The 26,960-nt window shown below is 39.3% G+C and overlaps 1 protein-coding gene across 3 annotated transcripts in view; it reads right to left on the reverse strand.

Annotated features, from left to right (window-relative positions):
• Positions 1-26,960, reverse strand: part of GRIA4 (glutamate ionotropic receptor AMPA type subunit 4) — a 248,677-nt gene that overhangs the window by 94,170 nt on the left and 127,547 nt on the right. For all 3 annotated transcript variants that reach the window (XM_075140077.1, XM_075140078.1, XM_075140079.1), the window contains exon 4: positions 6,685-6,869. In XM_075140077.1, coding sequence (XP_074996178.1) covers positions 6,685-6,869 — 185 coding nt within the window. The remainder of the gene's footprint in view (positions 1-6,684; positions 6,870-26,960) is intronic.

The raw sequence follows: 26,960 nt of genomic DNA on the forward strand, positions 1-26,960 counted from the left end.
CCTTGCTACAACGTCCTTTCAGGTAGTTGTAGAGCGTGATGAGGTCTCCCCTCAGCCTCCTCTTCTCCAGACTAAACAACCCCAGTTCCCTCAGCTGCTCCTCACAAGACTTGTGCTCCAGGCCCTTCACCAGCTTCATTGCCCTTCTCTGGACACGCTCCAACACGTCCATGTCCTTCTTGTACTGAGGGGCCCAAAACTGAACACAGTATTCGAGGTGCGGCCTCACCAGTGCCGAGTACAGGGGCACGATCACTTCTCTACTCCTGCTGGCCACACTATTTCTGATACAAGCCAGGATGCTGTTGGCCTTCTTGGCCACCTGGGCACACTGCTGGCTCATATTCAGCTGTTGACCAGCACCCCCAGGTCCTTTTCCTCCGAGCAGCTTTCCAGCCACTCTTCCCCAAACCTGTAGCGTTGCATGGGGTTGTTGTGACCCAAGTGCAGGACCCGGTCCTTGGCCTTGTTGAACCTCATACAGTTGGCCTCAGCCCATCGATCCAGCCTGTCCAGATCCCTCTGCAGAGCCTTCCTACCCTCGGGCAGATCAACACTCCCGCCCAACTTGGTGTCGTCTGTAAACTTACTGAGGGAGCACTCGATCCCCTCATCCAGATCATTGATAAAGATATTGAACAGGACCGGCCCCAGTACTGAGCCCTGGGGAACACCGCTTGTGACCGGCTGCCATCTGGATTTAACTCCATTCACCACAACTCTTTGGTCCCGGCCATCCAGCCAGTTTTTTACCCAGTGAAGTGTACATCCGTCCAAGCCATGAGCTGCTAGCTTCTCTAGGAGAATGCTGTGGGAAATGGTGTCAAAGGCTTTACTGAAGTCCAGGTAGACCACATCCATAGCTTTTCCCTCATCCATTAAGTGGGTCACCTGGTCATAGAAGGAGATCAGGTTGGTGAAGCAGGACCTGCCTTTCATAAACCCATGCTGACTGGGCCTGATCCCGTGGTTGTCCTGTACATGCCATGTGATGGCACTCAAGATGATCTGCTCCATAACCTTCCCCGGTACCGGTGTCAGATTGACAGGCCTGCAGTTCCCCGCATCCTCATTCCAGCCCTTTTTGTAGATGGGCGTCACATTTGCAAACCCCCAGTCAACTGGGACCTCCCCAGTTATCCAGGACTGATGACAAATGATGGAAAGGGACTTGGTGAGCACTTCCACCAGCTCTCTCAGTACCCTCGGGTGGGTCCTATCCCGCCCCATAGACTTGTGTGTGTCTACGTGGTGTAGCAGGTTGCTAACCATTTCCCCTTGGATTATGGGGGCTTCATTCTGCTCCCCGTCCCTGTCTTCCAGCTCAGGGGGCTGGGTACCCTGAGAACAATTGGTCTTACTATTAAAGACTGAGGCAAAGAAGACATTAAGTACCTCAGCCTTTTCCTCATCTTTCGTCACTATGTTTCCCTCTGCATCCAGTAAAGGATGGAGATTCTCCTTAGCCCTCCTTTTGTTGCTAATGTATTTATAGAAACATTTTTTATTGTCTTTTACGGCAGTAGCCAGGTTAAGTTCTAACTGGGCATTGGCCCTTCTAATTTTCTCCCTGCATAACCTCACAACATCCTTGTAGTCCTCCTGAGTTGCCTGCCCCTTCTTCCAAAGATCATAAACTCTCTTTTTTTCCCTGAGTTCCCTGAGCCAAAGCTCTCTGTTCAGCCAGGCCTGTCTTCTTCCCCACCGTCTCGTCTTTCAGCACATGGGGACAGCCTGCTCTTGTGTCTTTAAGATTTCCTTCTTGAGGAATGTTCGGCCTTCCTGGACTCCTTTGCCCTTCAGGACTGCCTCCCAAGGGACTCTGTCAGCCAGGCTCCTAAACAGGCCAAAGTCTGCCCTCTGGAAGTCCAAGGTAGCAGTTCTGCTGACCCCCTCCTTCTCCAAGAATCGAAAACTCCATCATTTTGTGATCGCTATGCCCAAGACGGCCTTCAACGGTCACATCACCTTCTCTATTCACAAACAAGAGGTCCAGTGAGGCGCCTTCCCTAGTTAGCTCCCTCACCAGCTGTGTCAGGAAGTTATCTATCTTCCACACACTCCAGGAACCTCCTAGACTGTTTCCTCTCCGCTATATTGTATTTCCAGCAGACATCTGGTAAGTTCAAGTCCCCCACGAGAACAAGGGCTAGCGATTGTGAGACTTCTCCCATCTGCTTATAGAATATTTTGTCTGCCTCTTCATCCTGATTGGGTCTATAATAGATTCCCACCATATCTGCCTTGTTGGCCTTCCCCCTGATTCTTTCCCATAAACACTCAACCCTATCATCACCATCATCAAGTTCTAGACAGTCAAAACACTCCCTAATGTACAGGGCTACCCCACCACCTCTCCCTCCTTGCCTATCCCTTCAGAAGAGTTTATAGCCATCCATTGCAGCACTCCAGCTATGCGAGTCACCCCACCATGTTTCCTTGATGGCAACTATATCATAGCTTTCCCGCTGCCAATGGCTTCCAGCTCCTCCTGTTTGTTGCCCATGCTGCGTGCATTGGTGTAGATGCACTTCAGTTGGCCTATTGATCCCACACCTTTTTTGGGGGAGAAGTCCTAATTCCTACATTATCATTCTCAGGCGCTTCTGTGGTTTCTAACATATCAATAACCCCTGCACCTTTGCTGTTGCATGGCTGTCCGTCCCCTACCTCCACTGAGACAGCAGACCGAAGGACCTCACTAGCACTCCATCCCTCAAACATCGGCATGCCGCCCCCAGGCTTATCTCTAGCGAGCCTGGTTTTATCCCTTTTCCCCTTCAAATGCAGTTTGAGCCACACCAATTGGCACTAATACAGAAACCAAGCAAAATGTTTCCAATCATCCCCAAATATCTCCAGTTGCCACTGGAGACTGTAAGATCTTGTGTGGGTCAGCATGACCAAAGAAGAAGAGCATAGCTTTATTAAGAAAACCATTACAGTCTTGTAAGTCTTGGCATAGCCTTGAGATGTAAGATCTGAAACATCTTCTGAGGCTTAAGACAGTAGCGGGCAATCCAAGCAAATTGGATAGAAACACTTGTGTGCAGGCTGAACACATCTCCTGAATTTAATGCTGGCCCTACTCTCCCTTTCTAGAATGGAAATCTGAAAATGAAACTCCATCTCTCTATACTTCACCCTTAAAAGGTGTACAGGTTTGGCCCTTGCCCAAAACATCAACCTCACCACAGCAACATAAAAACCTGAAAGGAAGATCATATGATGAAAAATGCACATCCTGGGTTGTGCACAGGGGCAGTCTGGATTTCAGATACGCGATTGGGTTCCAGGAGAGAAATTTTCCCTGAAGACAAGCTTCAGGTACGGAGTGTGGAGGCAGCTTCTACACACACCAAGGCACATGGAGAGGAGAAAATAAATAAACTAAGAAAAATACAGAAGATAAAAGGAAATAGAAAATGGTAAGATTAAAGTTACACAAGAAGTGAGGAAACAGCAAGATGCTGCTTTTCGCAGCTGGGCAGCTGGGAGAGGACAGCCAGCAGAAGACACCAGGTCAGATAAGTGGGCACCAGGTATGGGCAGGGGAGCAGTGCATGTGCTCACTTTTTGAACACAGCCAGCAAAAAAGTCTCCAGTCTTCACTGCTTGAGGTCCACAGTCATGAGAACTGTGAATGTGTATATATATGGGCAGTCACCTGAGAAGAAACCCACAAGCCCACAAGCCAGTTTCTCTCCCTTCATTAGCATAGATTTAAGGGCAAAGCACTTTGAGTTACGGTCTCATTACTGAGATTTAATTACTTTTCCTAAATGTTCTGCAGAACATTTACTTGTACATTGCAAAGTATTACAGTATAGTCACAACTTAGGCTCTCAATTACAGAAGAACTAGGCAGGAAAGAAGTTGAGTTAATTAGAGTCACTGAAGCTTAATCAATTCCTCTGTGTATGCAGGGAAGAGCACGCCAACTTTTAGTCCATTTGTGAAGCCACCTTACCTATCTGCTACAGGCTATTAAAGCCTTCATGCAAAGGGAAAAAGTCAGTGGCTGATATTTTAAAATGGCTGTTATTTTGCATTTCCTACATGGGGCTAGACTCTTTTTGCTTCAATCCCATTTTTGGCAGATTAAATGTTTTTGTGTCCGAGACTGTTTCTGACTGCCCATCCTTAAGCAGCACTTGATCTCTAAAGGCAAATTACCTTCATTTTGGACCCAAACCAGCACCCCAGGCCTACTTACAGGTCAGCCTGTCTAGGAAGAGCAGGACCTTCACAATGGAGAGTAAAGCTGCAGCCCTTCTGCATACTTTGTCTAGTCTGGCTATAATGCCATTCCTGTTTTTACAGTGACCTTCCTTTGGAAGGATGGAGAGGATCTCCAGGCATGTTGGGTAAGAAGAGAATTCACATGATCTGGGAAAAGGACATAAATATTCTGAAATATATGAATTCAATTTAATTAGGTCAAATGTAAAAAAAAGTATGTGTGTGTGTATATATATATATGGGCAGTCACTACTGAGAAAAGAAAAAACCCACATGCCTAAAACACAATTTATATCCCTTCATTAGCATAGATTTAAGGGCAAAGGCTTTACACTTCAGTGTGAATAAACATCAGCACAAGTACAGAAGAGCTCATTTCCTGGGTAAAATTAATCCCACCCAAAATTAGTAGCCAGATGAATCACTTCCTAAAAGTGCTTGTATGACTGGCTAAGATACAGGTATGTTGCAAGTTAGGTGTTAACTCCCACCTGCCACTCTCCCATGCACTTAATGGAAGGAGGACTGAATTCACTTTCATGCTTGCTCTGTGGAGGTGTCAGCCAAACTCACCACATCTGATTCAGTCTGTTGTGGCCAGGAACTGCATTTTTATGACTTACCATGCCTGCATTAAGTACCTATTTTAGGCGTGCAAAATCCAGACCTGTGCGAAGTCAGAGGAGGTCAAAACCTAATCCCATTAAAATCAATATCCAGTTCAGTTCTGCATGATCTGAACAAAGAGCACAGGTTATGTTCCTAATAGGGAACTGACTATGCAGGTGCCAATCTGGAAGAAAAATGAGTAGCAGCTCCTGGAAGCAACTAAAATGTACACGTGAGATCAGTGAGATCCAAACACGTACTGGTGGCTTCATTTTGCTTTGAAACTGAGTGGATACTCAGTAGATATACCTATGCAGGATGGTGGGTGTACTTCCAAGACTTATGGAAATATAGCATACTTTCTCTAAGTCACATTTGCATGCCATGTAAAAGAAATCAGCTACATACACACATGCACATACACAGAGCTGAGAGAGAAATTATTTTTCTAAATGTATTTTAAAAGACCCTCAAATGGGTGTTCTGTTTTACTACAACATAGGCTGAACTGGGGGAGGATTTTATTATAAGCTATAGAAAGCATGTGTTAAAACATAATGGCATTCAGAATCAAAAAAATGGCCAAATTAGTATCTATAGCAATATGGCATCATCTATTCTTCTCTTGGCAACAGTCATAGAAAAAGTCCTTGTTAAATCAGCCATACTATCAATTCTCAGTTTCCCTCTTTATCTTCTGCCAGTGAAAGCAAAATTGTCATATATATATTTCTATGAGTACTATTTTATGCATTTCTGTGTCACAAACGACATTTCATATTTCTGTGACTTCAGTAGCAGATGCATCATGAACGTTTTTGCAACAAAATCTTCAAAATTCTCTAATGCGCTAGCAAAGAGAAGCAGCAGAGGATCTACCGCCAGCAGATGGCATTCATTCCCTGCAATTCCTGCAGGAGCAGCAGCAGCAGGTACTGAACGGTGCACTTGCACGACATCAGCATAATATGTGGGATCATGCGAGAAGCAGATAGTTAACCCTAAGTTATTTTCCCGTCACTCGAAAAAATGCTCCTTTCAAAGCATTATTTTATTTTTTCCATCATTTAAGAAAAAGTTCATACATAAGCACTATATAGAGATAGATTTGCCACATCAGAGCAGCAGGATTTTATATTCATTTTACACACTGGTATAAGTACTACCCAGTGCAAGCCAGTCTGTCTGGCCCAGTATTTTATTTATGTAATAGCAGCTTTCCATGAATAACTGATGGAAGAAACCTGAGCTTCCTTCCCACTTCAATAGCACCTTTATTCTACTGTTCTTCATGCTCATAAATGCTCTGCTAAGGTAATAAAACTATCAGTTTAAATATGTGTAATAATAATTTTAAAGCATTTTATGGCTAGAAATACATATGGTGAGTAGAAAGTTGTTACTGGATTCAAATAAGCTTTTTTGTCCTCCAACAAAACTGAGCTTTACTGCCATGAAGGTATGGACTGAGTTACACCATGTTGTTCCGCCAGCCCTAAGACCCTGATGCAAGATGTATCAGGCATGGAGGTGCTGGGATGCGGGACCAAATATGCAGCTGCCCTGACTGCTGGCAGCCTTCGCCCCCAGACCTGCTGAGTGGGAAAGAGGGGGCTCACTGCGCTGACGTGCTGGCTGTTACAACATGAATTTTATAGGAAAAGAAAATGGAGCAGGCAAGTGGACGTACAAATATAGGCCCATGAAGAAAAACAAAAAGAAAGAGCAAGCAATCTCATCTCCATCGAGAAAATAAATGAAACGCAATGCACAATGGTATCTCATCTGGAGTTTCAGTAATGTGCTTACAGTGACATTAAAAGCAGGTATTACCTGTTCTAAGAGATTCTGAAGCCTCTCTATTTCACAGTCTATTACAAATTTCTTTTCTTGCCTTCGGTCCAGGTCTTCTAAAAGCCGCCTGTAGCTGGCGTCATTAAAATTCTCCACGCAGATGGCACTGACTTGCCAGCTATTTTGTCCCGCTTTTTCCATAATAGCTTGAAGTATTGAATAACCTAAAAGAAAAGGATATAATACACTAGTAACACAGTCGTTGCATTTTTTGAATAGGAATTGTCTTTAATCAATATTATGTCTCTTAATATTTGCTCCTGCAGGGAAGGGAATAAAAGACTGTTTGTATCCCTACCTATGCTGCTAGCCATGATTAGCGCACAGTATGCAATTAATGAAAATTACAACTGCTGTGATCAGAATCCTTGGAATGATTCTCAGCATTAAGAATAATCTTCATACAATTTATACACACAAACCCTTCCAGTCAAGTATTCAGCTTCTCAGATTGGTTTTGTACAGGTTTCTATATCTGGGCATTTCATGACACAGCAAAGAAGAAATCTGAGCCTACTGATTCACCAGAAGTATTTGTATACTACAAAAGCTGCATGTTAGACATGCAAATGCTTTGCTGTTTTTGTTGTTGGGTTTTTTTTGGTCAACATTTAATCCAAGCAGTTTTTAATGCTTCTTAATAAGAATTCATTTTTTCATTTATTTATACATATATATATATGCCAGTATAGATGTGTGAATAGAAATGATATTGATCTATTTCAGAGATCCTTTATAGCTTTAATCAATGTATGCAAAGTGATGAGAGGTCAATGAATGAAGGACACCATAAAAGCATTAATTATTACTACTGGCAGGATTATTGCTCTTTATTATCACCAGTATTTGATGCCCTCTTTGTCATCTTCGAGCCCATTCACAGAAGAGAAAGGCAGCGTCCTCTCTGAGGTCTCCACCTGAACCCGCAGGGCAGACTCCCTGCCTGCAGCCTCAGTGTGCCCTGGCCCACCAGCCCTTCGCCTTCTTCCCTCTCCTAATTTTTTCTCACTGGGGATGTGCAGTACAGAGGCAGGAGAGGAACTTGTGACATATCTTAGGACAGCTTGCAAATCTAGCCTTGATTTGTCCAACCAGTTCCTGAAGTAGTAAGCAAGTATTATTCCATCTTTTACCTGTACATGGTGAATTTGTTTAATGAAATCTTTAATGAAGATTGCACACCTCAGATCCAGAGTTAATGTTTAAGAAAGACAAAAAAGACAGATATGTTTGTCAGTAACACACTGATACAAATTATACATTTCAGAGAAGGTCCCGCTGTCTAGAATCACAACACAAAATACCGTGGCTTTTCACTCGTTATCTGGCTGAATTTTCCCCACTAGCTTTAAATGAAAGATTTCATCTCTTGAAAACTATCCTTAGTGATGCGGCTACACAGTGGTGGCTCCTTTCTCTCTTCAACAAGAAGGTCCCATGCCTGAGTGCAGTGACCCCCAGCTGTCATTTTAATGCACTTGAAGATGCCACTGCATGACAGATTCCCTATAAAAAGCACTATCAGACATTCCCACAGACTGCAAGAGGAATCTTTGTAAGCTACATTTCAGAAAGAGTGCTTTTGAGTGTGCTCTTTCTAACTAATTATCAGAAGACCTGCAAAACCACCAAAACCCAAGTTTGCCTCCAGTAAAATATACTATATTTTTATCAGAATATGAAGATTTTAGGACACATGAGAAACTAACTCTCTTGCAAATCTAGGAGTAGCTATTTTTCTACTGGCTCCTATGACATTTGCAGTTCTTGAAATATTAACTTAAAAACTGTATCTTCTTATCATTATGACACTATGCACCCACACTCTGAAATGAACATTTATTAGTTTTTTTCTCCAATTTAGATGACATATTTAAGATAAAAATACAAACATTTTTAATGAATACATAAAATGCATAACATATTTTATCATATGAATGAGACATTTATTTTATGAAACAGTATTTTATCTTAGGAAATGAATTCAAATACTCGATGTATTGAGTATTAAAACATTTCTGTACTCAGCATATATTTTTAACCTGATGACTGTTATTTTTTTCAAAGAACCATACAGCTTTCCTGTTAATTGCTGCATAATTATTCTGCTTTTCCTGTTGCTATATTCAATCTCCTTTTTGGCTGTAATTATCTCTGCAAATCATGACGAGATTCTTTCCCAAACATTGTATTTCTTGCTTCATTTCCTATTCATTTCCATATATAGACATACATTAAAACTACTCCAGTGTTACAGGGGTTCCTGCTTCATTGACACTGTAACGTTGACTTGATCTTTGCTACAAAGGCAGTGAACATTTACTTAATTCAGCTTCCTGACACAAATTAACATTTTCTTTGATTCAGAATGAATGGTGTTTGAAACAGCAATTGACATCCCCTCATTCCTTTCTTATTTCTCTTGGACAACTTTACTAAGATGTATTTTGACCAAACTGGGAATTTATCCCAGCATAAAGCGAGACAAATATCAGACAAACACATAGAAAAGCTTTTCTTCTACCTTGGATCAAGGTTTGACTTGCCACATCTCATTAGCAACTGCCTTCATTTAGGCATTTGAAGCTTCTATAGCTTCTTGTCAGTAGCTGGCACTCAGACGTGGGTTTTCACGTTAGCATGTCTTTCACATACAGCATAATACAGCTAAATGGTAGTAACTGGATATGGTGCAACATCTCCATCAGAAGAGTTCAGAATCCCTGTGCAAGTAATCAGTGGCACAGTCATCTATTCAGTGTGCAGGAACAATTTTTAATATAACAGACTGACAAGGGTGGAGTTTATGCAGAATGAATAAAGGCATTCACAGGTTCAGTTGGCATAAAAATTAGACATGCTGAGGAGAATGCGCATTTGTCCAAAATAATTGGCTACAGCTAACAGGGAAAAAAACTGTTATATATAGTGCTGCAAACATTTTATAAGGCAAAACACCTGAAACTAACCTGGGGTAATTCTCAGAAACTGAGTGCAGCATGTCTATTTAGACAAAATAGACAAGATGTTTGCCCAAGTAAAGACACAGACATGAATCTTACAGCTGTCATCTAAAAGGTATTTATTTCCTGGTTATCTGCTCTTTATCGTCAGTTATGCTACAGACAGATGAATGATTCATTTTCTGGAATACATTCTGTCCCATATTGTGGAATATTATTTGTTGCATGAAAGCAAACCAAAAAAACCCAGGCTAACTCATATCAGCTGAGCTACACAGTCAGTGTTTTTCAAAACAACATTATTTTAAAAATGTTTAGGACTATGCCAATAAATAAATAAAAGTGAGATAAGTTCTCACAAGTGTATATAGCAACCCTTCCTTACCAACTAATTCAACCTTCATGGAGTTTGGTTTTTTTGGGTTTTGTTTTTTGTTTTGTTTTGTTCTGTTTTTTTTTTTAAGTTAGCAAATCTACGAACAAGATAAAACACCAAAACAACTGCCTGGAAACACAGATTAAGTCCATCTCAAACACAAGGACGCTATATGCAAGAATGGCTTCTTTTTCCTCTTTATGGGACTATGATTCTGGGGAATTTTCCTCAAATGACCTGGGATGAGAAGTCTACCAACTGCTTTTTGTAGGTCATTGCTCAATATAGATACTATTGATGACCAGTAATACCAATTCCACCTCAGTATACTAGAACCAAACCAGAGACAGGGAAAGTCTGCAAAGACTTTATTTTCTTGATCCCTTCTCTCCTTGCTTTTCTGTTCTCTAGTCAGGTGGAATTGTGATGGTCTAACATACTGCTATTGTTTTTGCAAAAAGATATCTCACAGTCAACATGTTGGGGAAAAAAAAGAACAAAACACCAAATGAAGATGAAGAGTTACTCTATTCTTTTCCTGTAAAATCAGAGCTGGAGATGCCTACCACAGAAAATCTACGTATTGGGGTTGATACTACAGCTAAATACCTTACAAACAAAATCTCAGATTTTTTTTATCCCTGCTTTCCTCATTCCACACTCCACAGGCATTTTTCCATTGCAAAATGCATCAGCCACCGAAAAACAATGCCAGATGTACCTGGTCTTATACCTGTTTAGAGAGAGTACTTTTTCAGAGAGACTTAGATATCTTCTGGAGGCTAACGGGTGTATAACACTTGAGCAATTTTGGTATTTAAGAACATATTGTAAGTGCAGGAGTTTGGGAGTCCAGGATTCCTCCTAGTCACTGCAACATTGCTGTAACTGGAGCCTATACACAACCACCCTCCACCCAAGTAGCTGAAATCATGAGTGATCTTTTTGATTTTAAAATTTCAGTGGCCTCTTAGTTTTTTTATTTGTCTTCTGCTGTACCAGCTAGGTTTTCCCCTATACAATTTTGTTTCAGCAGCCAATGACTTAATTTAATTTATTTCCATTTAAATGAAAAGTAAAATCTGATATCTAAATCTCTTCAGTGTGTTCAGAATAAACTAAAGAGATCAGAGGAGCATTTTCTTGACTTATTTTTCTGCTGGAATACACATGGTTGAATTGTTTCCTTTTCTTTCTTTCCTTCCTTTTTTCTTCTTTTTCTTCTTGCTTGCTTGCTTGCTTTCACCAGAAATATTTCAGTGATCAATTACAGTGTTATAATTAAATTCCAATAACTTTCATCTTCCAGCAGCCTTTTCATTCTGGGAAACCGTTTCTCCCGCCCCTCTAAGTGCATGCAATCATTCCTGATGGTCTGCCAGGAGACAGTAAAGTGGCTGCTTGCGCTAAACAGTAGCACCCCCAGTAATAATTCTTATTTTGGAACTATAGAATCATAGAATCATAGAATCATACAGGTTGGAAAAGACCTCTAAGATCATCGTGTCCAACCGTCAACCCAACACCACCATGCCCACTACACCATGTCCCTAAGGGCCTCATCTACACGTCTTTTAAATACCTCCAGGGATGGTGACTCCACCACTTCCCTGGGCAGCCTGTTCCAAGGCCTGACCACTCTTTCAGTAAAGAAATTTTTCCTAATGTTCAATCTAAACCTCCCTTGGCGCAACTTGAGGCCATTTCCTCTTGTCCTATCGCTAGTTACTTGGGAGAAGAGACCAACACCCACCTCGCTACAACCTCCCTTCAGGTAGTTGTAGAGCGTGATGAGGTCTCCCCTCAGCCTCCTCTTCTCCAGGCTAAACAACCCCAGTTCCCTCAGCCGCTCCTCATAAGACTTGTGCTCCAGGCTCTTCACCAGCTTCGTTGCCCTCCTCTGGACGCGCTCCAGCACCTCCATGTCCTTCTTGTAGTGAGGGGCCCAAAACTGAACACAGTATTCGAGGTGCGGCCTCACCAGTGCCGAGTACAGGGGCACGATCACCTCCCTGCTCCTGCTGGCCACACTATTTCTGATACAGGCCAGGATGCCGTTGGCCTTCTTGGCCACCTGAGCACACTGCCGGCTCATGTTCAGCCGGCTGTCAACCAGCACCCCCAGGTCCTTTTCCTCTGGGCAGCTTTCCAGCCACTCTTCCCCAAGCCTGTAGCGTTGCCTGGGGTTGTTGTGGCCGAAGTGCAGGACCCGGCACTTGGCCTTGTTGAATCTCATACAGTTGGCCTCGGCCCATCGATCCAGCCTGTTGTGCATCGATCCTGCACAACTATTGTGCAGGAAGTAACTTATTATTAATTTTCTATGATGAAGAGGATGCAATGTTTACATATTATTACTGTATTTTACTCTGGCTAGCAGACTGACAATACTGAATGACACAAGTTAACAGGTTAATATACTTGGAAACACCATATGCAATATACTTCTTTTATGGCCCCAGGAGTAGAAAACATCTCTGATGTTTTTCTGAAGATGGGCACCATATACTGCTTGTTACTGAAATGCAAATTCATTTTCTTCTCTTTCTGGTCCAATTAACTTTCAAACAGGAACTGATCCCATTCCCAAAATTAGCTATGATCCCAACAGCCACAGATGCTGAAATGCTGGAGCTATTTTATGAAAGCTACTTCCAACTATTGGAATTTGTATTAGGATCAGCGGAAGAAATAAATTTGTTATAAATCCAACACAGCAGAAATGAATAATAAATGATCAAATCATTTGGTATGGATAAGCCAATATATTTGACATTCAGGATTGGATTCATGTTACTTAACTCCAGCTGTCTATAAAGTAGTTGTCTAAGTTAATCATCCAGGCTTTCAAAGGAGAGACATATATCCCATAAAAAAGCATTTTTTTTGTGTTAGATATCTATCTCAGAGCTGCTCTTCTCTTTTCCCAATGAATACTGGAAGAGTCTAGACATAGGGCTTAGTGAAAACACCTACCATTTATCTACCCAGATCTTGGCGAGATGAATCACTACAGTGATGAAAACCATACAAGAAATTTACAGTGTGAGTGATGCATGATTGTACATTCAACCAATAACTACAAGCACTCAAACTTATTTTAGTTTTCCTCATTATGATTAATACCTTTTTATTAACATACGGTTTTGTTTTAAATTTGACCAAATTTTTGGTCAGTGTACAGTTTCCAGAACTCGAACACAACCAGTAAGAATTATAAGCTCTATCATATAACCTTTGACATATGATAACTCATTCGCATGCTCGATTTTCTCTGCATTTGGAGTCAGAGCCAGAACATTCATCAAAAAGTACATACAAACTGGTCAATTTAGACGACAGAGTGAAAGCTAGAACTATAGGTGTGTTCTGAGTCCTTCTAGGGACTAACTCACTGAAATGACACATAGATTGGAAAATAAGACAGGGAGCTCAAGAAATAATCCCATCTATTCCTCTCTATCCCTCCATCCCCCAAGACAGATAAATTATATTTAAATCATTCTAGACAGATATGTTTGTCCTTAAAAATCTCTAAAGAGGATTCTGTAACTTCTTAGGTAATATATTCTTTGCTTAATTATCCTTATCATTAGATGCTTCCTAAAGTCTAACCTAAGTCTCCCTGGCACAATTTAAAGCCAGTCATTCTTGTCCTATCTCTAGTTGACCCGGAGAAGAGTTTGTTCCCTTCTTTAAAACAATCCTTTACATAACTGAAGACTGCTGTTTCATTTCTTCTCTGTCCGCACTTCTCTTGCTAAAACATGATTCTTTCAGGTTTTCCTTGTGGAACATGTTTTAGTCTAGATGCTGACAGTTTTCCTTGCTTTCCTCTGGATACGTTGCAATTGATCTAAGTCCTTCCTGGAGTGCATTGGTGAAAATGTGATGTATTTTAAAAAACATACTCCAAAGTACACACAGTCCTTTCAATTTTTTATCATCCACAGGTTTAAAAAATGTATTCTGTATTTCTTCATCCAAGTCATTAACAAAAATACTGGGAAAAACTGCAACCAGAATGGATCACTATTTCATACTTCCTTATTTGACAGTGAACCTCATCTACTTCTGAGTTTAAGTGTGTGACCAGTGGTTTACATATCTTCTAGAAAGTTAATCAAGACAAAATTTCTGTAGCTCTTTTAACAAAATTTCATGCAAACTGTGTAAAAAATCCTACTAGAATGAGATACGTATTTTTTCCCAATGTCTACAAAACCTGTTACTTTGTAATAGGAGGAAATTTGCTTTATCTCACGATTTGTTCCTGAAAAATCCATGTTTGGGTTTACTTAGCTTTCCAAATTCAGCATTTCAAATATATCTGTTATGATGTAGGTTGCGAATTAAGTCACCTATACTATCAATGACCAGGATAATTTTCATAGAATCACAGCATGGTTTGGGTTGGAAGGGACCTTTAAAGGTCATCTAGTCCAAGGTCTTTGCCATGGGCAGGGCCATCTTCCACTGGATCAGGTTGCTCAGAGCCCCGTCCAACCTGACCTTGAATGTTTCCAGGGATGGGGCATCTACCACCTCTCTGGGTAACCTGTGCCAGTGTTTCACCACCCTCATTGTAAAAAATTTCTTCCTTATAGCTAGTATACATCTACTCTCTTTTAGTTTAAAACCATTCCCCCTTGTCCTATCGCAACAGGCCTTACTAAAAAGTCTGCCCCCAATTTTATTACAGATGGTTCTGAAACGAAACTGAGGAAATAATGGATCCAGTTTAGCTATCTCCTCTATCGCTATTTTGCTTCAAAGATTTCAGAATACTTGATGATAAAGGAAATTACCTTTATGATCTGAGTTTATGTTTCTCGTGTTCCTGAGATCTGTGACCTTGAATATTTTCTTAGTGTTGTGAGACACCTCCAAAACATGTTCTAGCAGTGGTTTATGGTCAGACTTTCTGTCCTTCTCTTCCTTAATCCTGCAGAGACTGGTACCTATGCAACTTCATCTGCAGTATTTAATAATCCTTTTTTCCTGAGGAGGATATAAAGCTACAAGCAAATGCTGTGAATATATTGCAACCATGACCTTTCAAAAAAAAAAAGTCTTAAGTGGAACAATGGCGTGTAGGTTATGTGCTTTCAGTGAGCATATGGGAGGAGGTTTGGGTTATTCCACAACGGGAATTCATGATCAAAGATTCAGGCTATGTCAGGTCCCATTTATGCTACGCCCACTCTGCAGCAAGATTTTTCCCCTTCATTGCATTTCAGAGTCTGCAACTTTCATACGAAATACACTGTAAAGGTGTCTCATCAAAATGCCAAGTGATAAAGAAACTTGAGAGGGACTGAAGAAAAGCCCTGGTTTTGAAGGCAATCTGATAGCTTTGCTCATGCTTGCACAGTTCTCAGATACCATTACCCTTCCCACCTCTCTAAATGCCTTCAAACTAACATTGAAGTCCAGTAGCCTTTCCTATGACAAGCATGCATAGAGATGAATAAGTCCAAGAATACTTACAGATATACGCCAAAAGTACGTTTATGTAACTTGTTAGCATTTTATATTTTCTTTGCTATTATTTGTCTATTACTTACCTATGCCAAAGGGTTCAGCTAGAACTGGCTCAGGTGAGAAGTCTTTGGCTCCTTTGAAGTTTACAAGCAGCACTGAAGCCATATTCTTAGCAAATTTTAGCAAATCCTTACTACAGAACTTTGAATGCTAAATCAGAAACTGTATGTAATTACACTGTTATCAGAACCTCACAAACTATTACCTTAAAAAAAAATCAATTAAGTCCTTGAGTGGAAAAAAAAAAAAGAGAAAAAGAAAAGCAGGTGCTAGGCTTACTCTCTGTCAGACCAGCATTTTAAAGTAACTATAGAGGCTACGTAGTTATCTGATATGTCATCTTGAGTCTATCATTAGGGCTAATGTGTATCAGTATTTTTAAAAAAGGAAAGAAAACAGCAAAACAAACTTATTTTGGAAGAAAATAAGTATGTTCAAATATTTAACATATTACCTTTTTTCTTTGTTCTTCTCTTATTGCTATTAACTTGACAAATATCCAGCTTAGTCGTAAATATTCCTTGCTTTTATACATTATAGCTTAAAACTTTTCTTCTTTAGCGCAATGCCTTAAAGCCAAAACTCTTCATTTCACTAAAACCTATAGTCTGTAACGTTGATACTAAAAAATTATCTTTCTCACACAATATCTTAATTGATGCAAAGCTATTTTCCAGAAATTGCTAGCTTCCCGACAACTTACTTCTCTAGTCTCAATTTAATAGGATTTTGTTTGCCCTGTGATGGTATACAATTGTATGTAGACCTTTGTGTAAAAAACATCCAAAATAACCATGTCAAAGAACATTAAGACTGCAAGCTAAAGCACTCGAGCTGGTATACCTTAAAATTAGCAATATCCTAATGTATTCCAATTAATGTATTATGGTGCTGTCTTTAATTATATTGTCACATACTATTTTTCCCCACAAGGCATCTGCCTCAGTCCATGCATAAGACACCTGTGCCCTAGGACAGAACTGGCTGTGAGTACTAAATAAGGATCTTGATGTCAGAACGTCTGCCTCCTTTCTATAGCGATTTGTTAGAAAAGTAGTCTTTTACTATAAAATATCTGACAATCTCTGCCTATCAATCAGTATTAGTGCAGTGTTGTTTCTAATACATACATGAGAGAAAAATGTAAGAACAATCTTCAGACTGAAACAACAGGCATTCACACTAAGAAGCATTCATTTTAAGAGAGTCGCAACCTTAATTCTATCTCTATGCCCATGTGGCCATGTCCATATTTATTGGTGGCTACACAGTAGATAATTTATAGGACCTTACTCCTTCTATAAGTTCTACTTGTAAGTCCCAGGCACATTATTTCTGATTTTAAATTTCAGTTGTGTTAAGATGTTTTTGAAATCTATATTCTGAAGTATTTAACCTTTTCAGAAAAATTTAACATGTCCTGGGAAGAAAGGCTTTAAAATTTGGATGCTATGATTATAATATGGTTATCTTTTGATTGTCTGAAATAAGTCTTACTATTTCTTTTAAACTGACACACAGACCACAAATTTATTAAAAGTTGATTGCCTCCCCCGCAACAAACAACTAACAATTTGGAGAGGAGCCTAAAAAAATCTACGATTTTCTTCCAGTTCCTAAAACTAACTCATTGCTCTTCTGATGTAGACCAGAATTAATGTGATTCTTTCTTTTTGGACTGGAGGAACAATTAGGAAAACATCTGAAGATTTCATATAGTGGCTTTTATTGAAGTGTAATGACATTGAATAATCTTGCACCTCCCAGGCACTTCAGCTGAGGGACTGCAAGTATCACTCTCAACTGAATCCTGAAAACAGCTTAGAATGTGAGTTTCTTAAAAACAACAAAATCCTCCAAGAAAATAAAAAGGTGAAAAAACATTTAAATAAGTACTTCTAAATGCTCCAAGACATTACAAGCACACATATATATATACACATACAAGTAAATACATATATATGTATGTATACTTTGTATGAATCTGTGCAAAACAGCATGCAAAGAAGCGACAGAATTTTTAAAGGAAGCAAATGAACCAATAGATTGTTTCAGCTCCTTCTACCCTCTTCTCCCTCTTTTCACCCCTCCTCTGAAAAGAATTGATGGGGCAAAAGGCACTTAATAACCTTGCCTCATTTAAGTGTCTTCACAAACATTGCTATCACAGGCATAGATATGCAGAACCGATCTTTTCTAGCAATGCTGTGAGTAAGACAGCTAATGTAATATCTAGATACTTGAATAGAGAAACAGGGAAGAGAAGGCTAGAATTATATGATCTTCATACAGGACACTGTACTGCTCCTACATGACTAAACCTCTTTTTGGTGTCCACATTTAAAAAATTAATGCTAAAATATTTGACAGAGTTCAAAGAAGCAAATCAGAATGATTTGAGGCCAATATATAAAGCATGGCTTGGAGTAAGAGACTTAGAGGAGAATTTATCTCAACTGAAAGTTCAATGGCTAAACCTGAGCTACTCCAGTCTCCTTCTGCAGGCAGTGGAGAGAAACAGGCATCCTCTGAAGGCAATTCATAAAACCTTGTATCGTCTATCTCATGTATTTTCAGGGCAGAAGAAATTTCCCCATGTTTAATATGAAAAATCCCAATATTATTATTTCTCAGGTTCAATGCCATGAACACTATTAACATAGTATTGCATATGCAAAAAAGCAAAAAAACATAGTATTGCATATGCATAAAAGCAGCCTGCAATATTGGCAAAGTATCTGTTTGCTACTCACATGCCTTTTAATTTGAGTTCTTCTGTTTTGTATCTACATTTTACATATGAAGATACAACTTTTCATTTAAGTAGAGTTAAAAGTTAGGTTACTTTATGCTTCTCTTGTGGAGGATGGGCAGCTACACATAGGTTTCCTTTGATTATTCTGGTGAAGGGATTTGCATACAATTACAGAGACAATTTCAGTTCCTAGCAGGAACAAACACAGGATGAAGTAAGTACTCACCATATGATTAGACTAATTTATTATGTCCCACTGAGGCCAGCCATATTCCAAGAAGTAATCATAAACTCATGTTCAAAGCTCTGGTAGAATGAATATATTTAACAATTCAAATTAAATTTCAGCTGTAGGAACTGACGTTTAGTGGGAAACATGGAAATGGGCAAGGTATAATGAAAAGATAACAGGTAAAAGAATACAGACATTAAAAGCTGTGACTGGCCTGTCTGAAAACAGGCCAGGGTAGAAAATTGTGATAAAATCCTGGCAAGTTTCTCGTATTAAATATATGTTGATCTGGACTTAGTTAGTTTTAACTGACCTTGGCATTAATGGCTGAAAATGAACACAGTGACCAGTCAATAACTGCTCCATAAAAGTTAAGAGTCTGTGACGTTTCATTATACAACAGCACTTGCGTTGACCATTTTGAAAGCAAATGGTCTTAAGAACTTTGTTCATTTTAGAGATGGGTATTTTTCTTCCCCTGAACAGCTGTTTATTCACAGAAAAGTGCACTCTGGTGACATCCCAAGTCTTACTGAACATGAGAGTTTTTCTGCATAGGACTGGCCAAAAGAAAAAATGACAACGGTTTCAAAAAAGTGAAAACAGTATCTAATAAAAATGGACATTTCTTAAATATTTCCATTTAGGGCACCTCCATGAATAGAAACAAAAGGCACGATTTGGTATCTGCATAACTGTTATCCAGGAGAGGAGTGGTAGCAAGATACCCCTCTCTCGACCCCCCGAAAGCACAGGACTCTGCATGTGTCATTGCATGCCCCTGAGTCCACTGTGTCATGATCATTAGGACTGAGAGTGTCCTGGGTGTTTTAATCTTCATCTCTCCATCTGGAGCAGCTCCACAGCATAAAAACAATGCTAAAATATTCACCAAGGCAGAGAAAGACAGAGGAAATTACTCTGCAGCGTGGTACAAAGAATATTTATCAGAGAGATGGCAAACTTTTATTGCCATCTTTTCTTCAGTGGCTAAGTAGTTTATAAAAGAATATCCAAAAAAGCTGCAAAGGATGTGGGAACTGGCTGCAAAAACTTAAGGAGGTGAAAAATAAAAATACAACAGAGTGACTTTCTGTATCTGAGAGGAATGAGAAGTAAGAACCCAGTAACTGCTCAATAGATATAAAATACTTTATAAGTCCTAGAACATATATTTGACATTTTTGGCTGTAACTTAAGTCGACAATAAAATAGTAAATAGGGTCTGATTTCAGTTGTACTAGCGTAAAACCAGAAAAATCCCACTTTCACCAAATTTTTTGATGTCCCCACTGATGTACTTGGAAATTAAAATCTATTTCTGAAAAAGCTATAGGAGATGATAATCCATCTAAGTATACATTATTATTTAATTTATCTTGAATTTTCTTACAAACTGCTGCCTGGAACAACTCTCTCTATGCTTGTTGCTCAAAAACTACTGTGAAAAAAACTGCTGCCCACTAATACTTTTTTATGTTTTGGCTTCTGCTTCCACTGCCCTTTTCAATGTGACTGACGAGATATTATTTCATAACAGAGCATCTTAAACACTATAAATTACCTGACCTGTCTTATTTTCCTCAAGAGATACAATATAGATTTGAATTTTCCAGTCTGCTTAATGCAGCGATGTCCAGCCTCTCCAACCTGAGGGCTGAAACATTATTCCAAAAAGGTCAGTGGGCCACAGTTAATACTTGAGGGCATTTTCTCTGGAAGCAGAGCGGGAGAAAGCAGACACCACATCCAGCTCCTTTGCTGGGGATCCTTACGTGTCTCCAGGAGACCAGGCTACAGCTGTAAAATTGCATATAATTCCTTAAGCACACTGTGTTTTGCTTGTGTTATTGAAGTTATGCCTACTGGCACCCCAATAGAAAGCTCACATGGCAACTTTGGGCTGTGACTCCAGGCTGGAATGTAACAGTACGACCTCCCACGGTACGAGAGACAGGGTGACCTCATTCCTCTTGCTAAAGTTACCTGCTAAATCAGGTTCAAAATCATTGAGCCAGATCTGAGGCTAATTAATTACAAATAAACAAACATCACCATTTGCCTATGTGTCTTATGAGATGGTTTTATGAGAGACAATTTGCACAGATATAAGCAGCAGCAGGAGTTTCCCTGCTGAGCTGTTAACACTGGAGATGATATGAGGACAACAATCTCAATATTTACACACTGCAGGACGTTTACACCAAACAACCTTGTGAGAAGTATGACCTATGTAGACCTTGCTGCAGTTGGAAGGAGGGTGTAAATTTGCAAAGCGCTCATGTACGGTGTTTCCCCACAGAGACCTCTCTCCCAGGGCCAGCCTGCCTCCGTGGGCTGGAGCTACTCTGCAGCACCATGTTGTAAGTGTCTTCCGAGGTTGTTCATGACAGGCACAAAGAAGAGACTTTTCCTTAATATAACAAAGCAGACATAAAACATCTATTTATGGAAGAATACTCTACAAGATACCATTTTACTTACAGTTAGCATTCTATTGATAATGGCATCTTAACTTGTGTATCACTGAATGAACACTTAAAAAAACCTTAGTGGCTTAATTTGGGAATGTATTTGTGCAAGAAAAAGAGTTGTAATTACTTGATAGATATTTCTTTAAGGTTTTATCTCTGTCTGAAAATGTTAATATTCACTACTTAGCTTTCATCTCCATGTTAGTTTAAATGAACAAGTCCTTTTTCAGCAAGAGAGTCTGGTGTTAATTCATTTTCATGATTAAAAAGGTTATTCTGATTCTGAGACAACTATCATGAAAAATGAGATAGGTCTGTACAATACACCCTATGATAGAGAATGTGGATAAAATTTTAGGCACCCTGCTAGGAAGAATTGTTTGTATTTACATAAATAATGTTGTGCTCAAAGGCCTCATTGTCCTAGGTACTATATGTATGCAGAAAGTCTCAAAAAAGATGACTTTGGAAACCCAATAGACTCGGAGGTAGGGCAATTTGTTTATTCCTACTTTTGTTTTTAATTAGGTCAACAAGACATTTCAAAAGCTTTTTTCATACCTATCAGTCTGAAAATAAAACAACTTGCTTTCTCATGGATGTTCAGTAATTAATTTAAAAATATGATGATCAAAAATCCGATATAATACAAATTAGACATATATTTGAATATGTGTATATTTTTTATCTTTATTTTTATTAATATTTATTTTAAAATATACGCAGGAGTATTGTAATGATAAATGATTTAGCTAATTTACTTGGCATTTTCCTTTCTGTCATTCTTTTGCAACATTACAGATGAGTCACTACACAGTTCATATTCTAAGTTGCATTTTCATAGAATAAGAACTAGAGAAATGCTATAAATGCTGGTTTTTTTAGGATTACTTATAAAAGATAGGACAAATCCTGTTGTGTAACTAATAAAATATTCGTATTGACTTTAGTTGGAACTACTCACGGGAGAAGAAATTGGTCCAATATTTGAAATCTGATGTAATTAAAATTTCAAAGTGTTTAATTCCAAAACCTGTCTAATACATTTACCGGATTTTAAGTGTACAACAACTAATTCTGTGCCAGATGAAAATGTAATTGACAAAAAGAAGTTAAAGTAAAAGCTAACAAAGAACCAGATAGGAAAATGAGACACTAGTATGTAGGCAAAAATTTTACTGCTGGAAGGAAGGCAGGCAGGAAGGGGACCCTTCTTCGTAGACTAGTACTATACACTAAAACTACAGTCCTGTCACAAAGCATATTAAATGTTACAGGTGAATTTGGGTAATAAACAGCACAAATCACAGTCTGGACTGGAACTGATGTTTTGTCCTTATGTTAAATCTTGTCTTGATATACCTTTTTCCAGAAATAGATTTTTTCGCTTTTTAGACTGAACGTTCACCTCTTCTGTGCAGCTTTCTCTTGCATATCTTTCATATACACTCAATTTCACAACTTCAGGATGGTCACAACATGTGTGGCACAATTTTGGCACATCAAAAGTATAGTTTAAAAAGCTACTGCATATGTTTTATGATCATTTCCAAAAGATATGAAGCGACAGATTTTGATTTTTAAATGACATGCCTTATTTGCAAACTGAACACTTAAAACATGACCAAACATGTCTACCATAGATTAAGCATAGGTTTTTCTCTTTAGAATTCATGACGTTTTTGACGGATCATTGTCAGCATGCCAGTATGTCAATATTAGCTATTTCCTGGCAGAGGAGATCTATGCAGATGAAGTGTATGACATATTCAATGGACTGCAATAGCAAAAGCCCTTTTCCACCCTGGAACGATCTCAGTCACTTAATATCCAAGCTAGTCAATATTTGGGTAGGAAAGAAACTTTAAAGAAACCCTACTGTGCTGACAAACACTACAAAACATTTACCTACCATGCTGACAAACACCACAAAACATTTACCAGAGAGATGTTAGAATTTATTAAGGATAACTTGCAGCAAACTGACATTTCAACATTCAGTTTGAATAGCAACTTTCTTTGTTGGTACAGTAACTTGCTCCAGGCACACTCCAGGCTTGCATGTCTACTGAAACCCACACGGAATTGAACTTGTGGTCTCATGCCACTCAGAGCTGGTACCAGAAAAGGTCTTTATGCTGCAAGACAGTAATACTCAAATCTGAAAGCTACACTGTTCTTTAAATAACTCTTCATATCTTATTGCACATTCTTACCTAAAAGCCACACTTCTCCATTACACTGTGTCTTTGGCACTCCAAAAGTTTTCTGTCCTGCAGAATTAAAATTTTACAGAGCCAGCTACAGATATCCTGCCCCCATGCTTTAAGATGTATAATTAAAATGTGGTAAAATACCTAACGTTCCTATGTTAAGAAGGCCTGCGCCAATGCCTACATCATCCTTGGGAACTTCCATGTACATCCTGGAAAGGCTCCTGAGAATCTGCTTTTGTACGGGAACCCTAATAATAGCAGACATGTCCAAATGCTAGTTCCCATGTCACAGGCCAAATTCCGCAACAATATAACTTGCAGTACAAGCTACATGTATGGGATAAACTTATAAAGTATTACTTATAAATATGGAACTTACAACATACTGTCAGTCGCTTGGGATACCCAAATACACTTAAAAACTAAATTTTATACTAGATTGGCACTCTGTGGGTTTGCAAAATGTCTGGATTTGCCAACAAAGTGGAAAAGAAAATTAGCTGGAAACAAGGCATTCGAAAGAGCAGATGATAAAGTGGGCACATCCTGTAAATAAGCATCATAGAATTTTCTTTTCCTGATATCGCTCCTCTTGTCTTTTCAGAATTTGCAAGCTATCTTCATGTTGGACTCTCCCTGAAAAGTAAATCCATGAAGCATTAGAGAATTTCACTGTATTTACATGGATTTATAGGCACCTCAGTGAAATTACAGGAATTCAGATCCATAGACTTATAGTTACATTTGATTATCTGTTTTATGGTGTTTTTTTTTTATTTAAATGCTTTTTTTTCAACAAAAACAAAGACTTAAGCCACAAACGTAATGTATCCACATCAAAAGGTAAAAATTATGTGGAAAGTGCCCAACAGATCGGGAAATAACCCTACATTCTATTTCTGTACAATAGGGTTAAAAACGCTCAAAATCACATTCAGCAATTTCTTCCTCATTTTTTCAGAAAACAAAGTGCCAACCTCTTCCAAGTGTCTAGCCACTCCAGGGCTGAGATTAAGAATTAGCTAAAGACTGAAGTAATCAAAGATACTGATGACAATCATATAAAAACTGTGACTGTTCCTCATTATGTGGCACAGGTATATTACCTTGAGTTAAAACCTCCTATTCTCCAATTCTCTAGAGAGTTATTACTGTTGTTCTTGCCCACACTCAAATATGCTGAATTATGAAAAGGGAATTAAACATTTTTGTGCTATTTAGTCCCACCTCATATCTAACAAGTCAATAGAGAATTTCATCTGGTGCTTTTGCTTGCAATCTAATAAACACGGAGGGCTTGTTTCTGGCATCGGTAAGCAGCTGGGCCCAATCCAATACTTCCTCGATGCCTGCTGCATCCTCTCTGTAACTTCCCTGCAAGCAAACTTTCGTACTCCACTCACCATCCCACTAGCATATATGGATCCTGTGCACACTATGGATGAAGACACGTGAACTTAAAAGCAGATTTTTTTTTTGTATGCATAGTCCCAATGAAACCCAAAGCACTTACAGTAATCTACCAGGGGAATTCAGTCAATTATATGGCCATCCAGGTAAAATACACAGTCAGCGAGGTAGAAAATGCTTTTAAAGGGGCTTTTGCTAATTAACAGTTTATTTTCTTTATTCAAGAGGCTGGTGCATTTTGCTGGTCAAAACCTCAGGTTTTTTTTAATCTGACAAGTAAAACATAACACCCCAGAGGAACAGCAAGAGAAGAAAAGGTCTTCCCAAAAATATTGGTTAGGTATCGGGGATGGGACGAAATCCAAAGGGAAATGAATTCATTTCCTAAAAGCTCTGTCAAAGATTGGTGTATCTAATAAAGGAGTGGATTTACTTGACCCCAGCAGGCAGAAGAACTCCCCTCCAGACAGTGAGATATAATAAGAAACAGAGGGGCAAACTGTATGAAAGGGTCAGGCGACTCATTTTCAGAAACTTACTTTTTCTTGACAAGTACGTAAAATCCTGACAGTTCTTGTTTTTTATCTTCTCAGCAGCCTGATCTTTCTTTCACCTTAGTGGTCCTTCTAGACAGACAATATTACTGACCCTCAGTTTACAAAATTAAATCCTAGATGTTCATGGAGAATTTGAACAGGATCACTTTGCATTTATCTTGGACTCTTCTTGGACTATTCAGATAATGTTGATTTTTCCTTAATGATATTGACATTTGCAAAAGTAAGACAATAAAAAGCCTAGGACTGGGGGGAAAAAGTTTGGTAATTGTAAAACAGCAAAAGTTCCTATTTTGTACTATAAGTACTATGAAGTTTATTGATTAGTTATTGTAATGGTTGATTTATACTCTATTGTCTTTTCAAAGCATTCTATAGTATTTATCATTACTATAGGTTTGAAGCTAAAAAGTGGGTTTGATTCCCCCAAAATTACCGTTATTACTTTACAAATTACCAAACACGCCTGTCCCCTATCTATATACTGCTGGATATGATATCTTCCCCAAACGGGTATATATGCCTTTTTAAAAAGTTGATACAGAAACACTATACTAGGAAGTACACAGTACTAGAACAACACACATTTCCTTTTTCAAACACTAAAAGTAAAATTCATTCCCTGAAAAAACACCTGCACAAAATCTAACCATAAGGCAAGAATCATCAATTTCCGTATTTTAAAAGTACTTCACAGTCTTTTCTCCATAAAGCTCACTCAGTGGCTGTTCCACAACCTTCTTCTGCTTTTGCTTAATAATCTTCTAATTTCCAATATAAATTCCTTAACTTTTTTTTGTCATTTCTACACTGCTTTGTATTTGAGTCAACACTGTCCGTTAGCTTAAAAAGTTCCGCTTCCACCATTATTTTTACTCTCCTAATATATTTATGAAAAACAATCATTTTTCATTTACAGAAGAGCCTTTTTCATAGAATGATAGAATCATAGAATGGTTTGGGTGGGAAGGGACCTTTAAAGGTCATCTAGTTCAACCCCCCTGCAATAAGCGGGGACATCTTCAACTAGATCAGGTTGCTCAGAGCCCCGTCCAACCTGACCTGGAATGTTTCCAGGGATGGGGCATCTACCACCTCTCTGGGCAACCTGTGCCACTGTTTCACCAGCCTCATTGTAAAAAATTTCTTCCTTATATCTAGTCTACATCTACCCTCTTTTAGTTTAAAACCATTACCCCTTGTTCTATCGCAACAGACTCTGCTAAAAAGTTTGCTGCCATCTTTCTTATAAACCCCCTTTAAGTACTGAAAGGCTGCAATAAGGTCTCCCCGAAGCCTTCTCTTCTCCAGGCTGAACAACCCCAAGTCTCTCAGCCTTTCCTCATAGGAGAGGTGTTCCACCCCCCTGATCATTTTTGTGGCCCTCCTCTGGACTTCTGCTCCAACAACTTCTTTTGCTGAGGACTCCAGAGCTGGACGCAGTACTCCAGGTGGGGTCTCACCAGAGCAGAGTAGAGGGGCAGAATCACCTCTCTCGACCTGCTGGCCACGCTTCTTTTGATGCAGCCCAGGATATGCTTGGCCTTCTGGGCTGTGAGTGCACATTGCTGGCTCATGTTCAGCTTTTCATCCACCAGTACCCCCAGGTCCTTCTTGGCAGGGCTGCTCTCAATCCCTTCATCCCCCAGCCTGTATTGATACTGGGGGTTGCCCCGACCCAGGTGCAGGACCCTGCACTTGCCCTTGTTGAACATCATGAGGTTCACA

The sequence above is a fragment of the Calonectris borealis genome, chromosome 1 (assembly GCF_964195595.1).
Source record: "Calonectris borealis chromosome 1, bCalBor7.hap1.2, whole genome shotgun sequence".
NCBI classification, from domain to species: domain Eukaryota; kingdom Metazoa; phylum Chordata; class Aves; order Procellariiformes; family Procellariidae; genus Calonectris; species Calonectris borealis.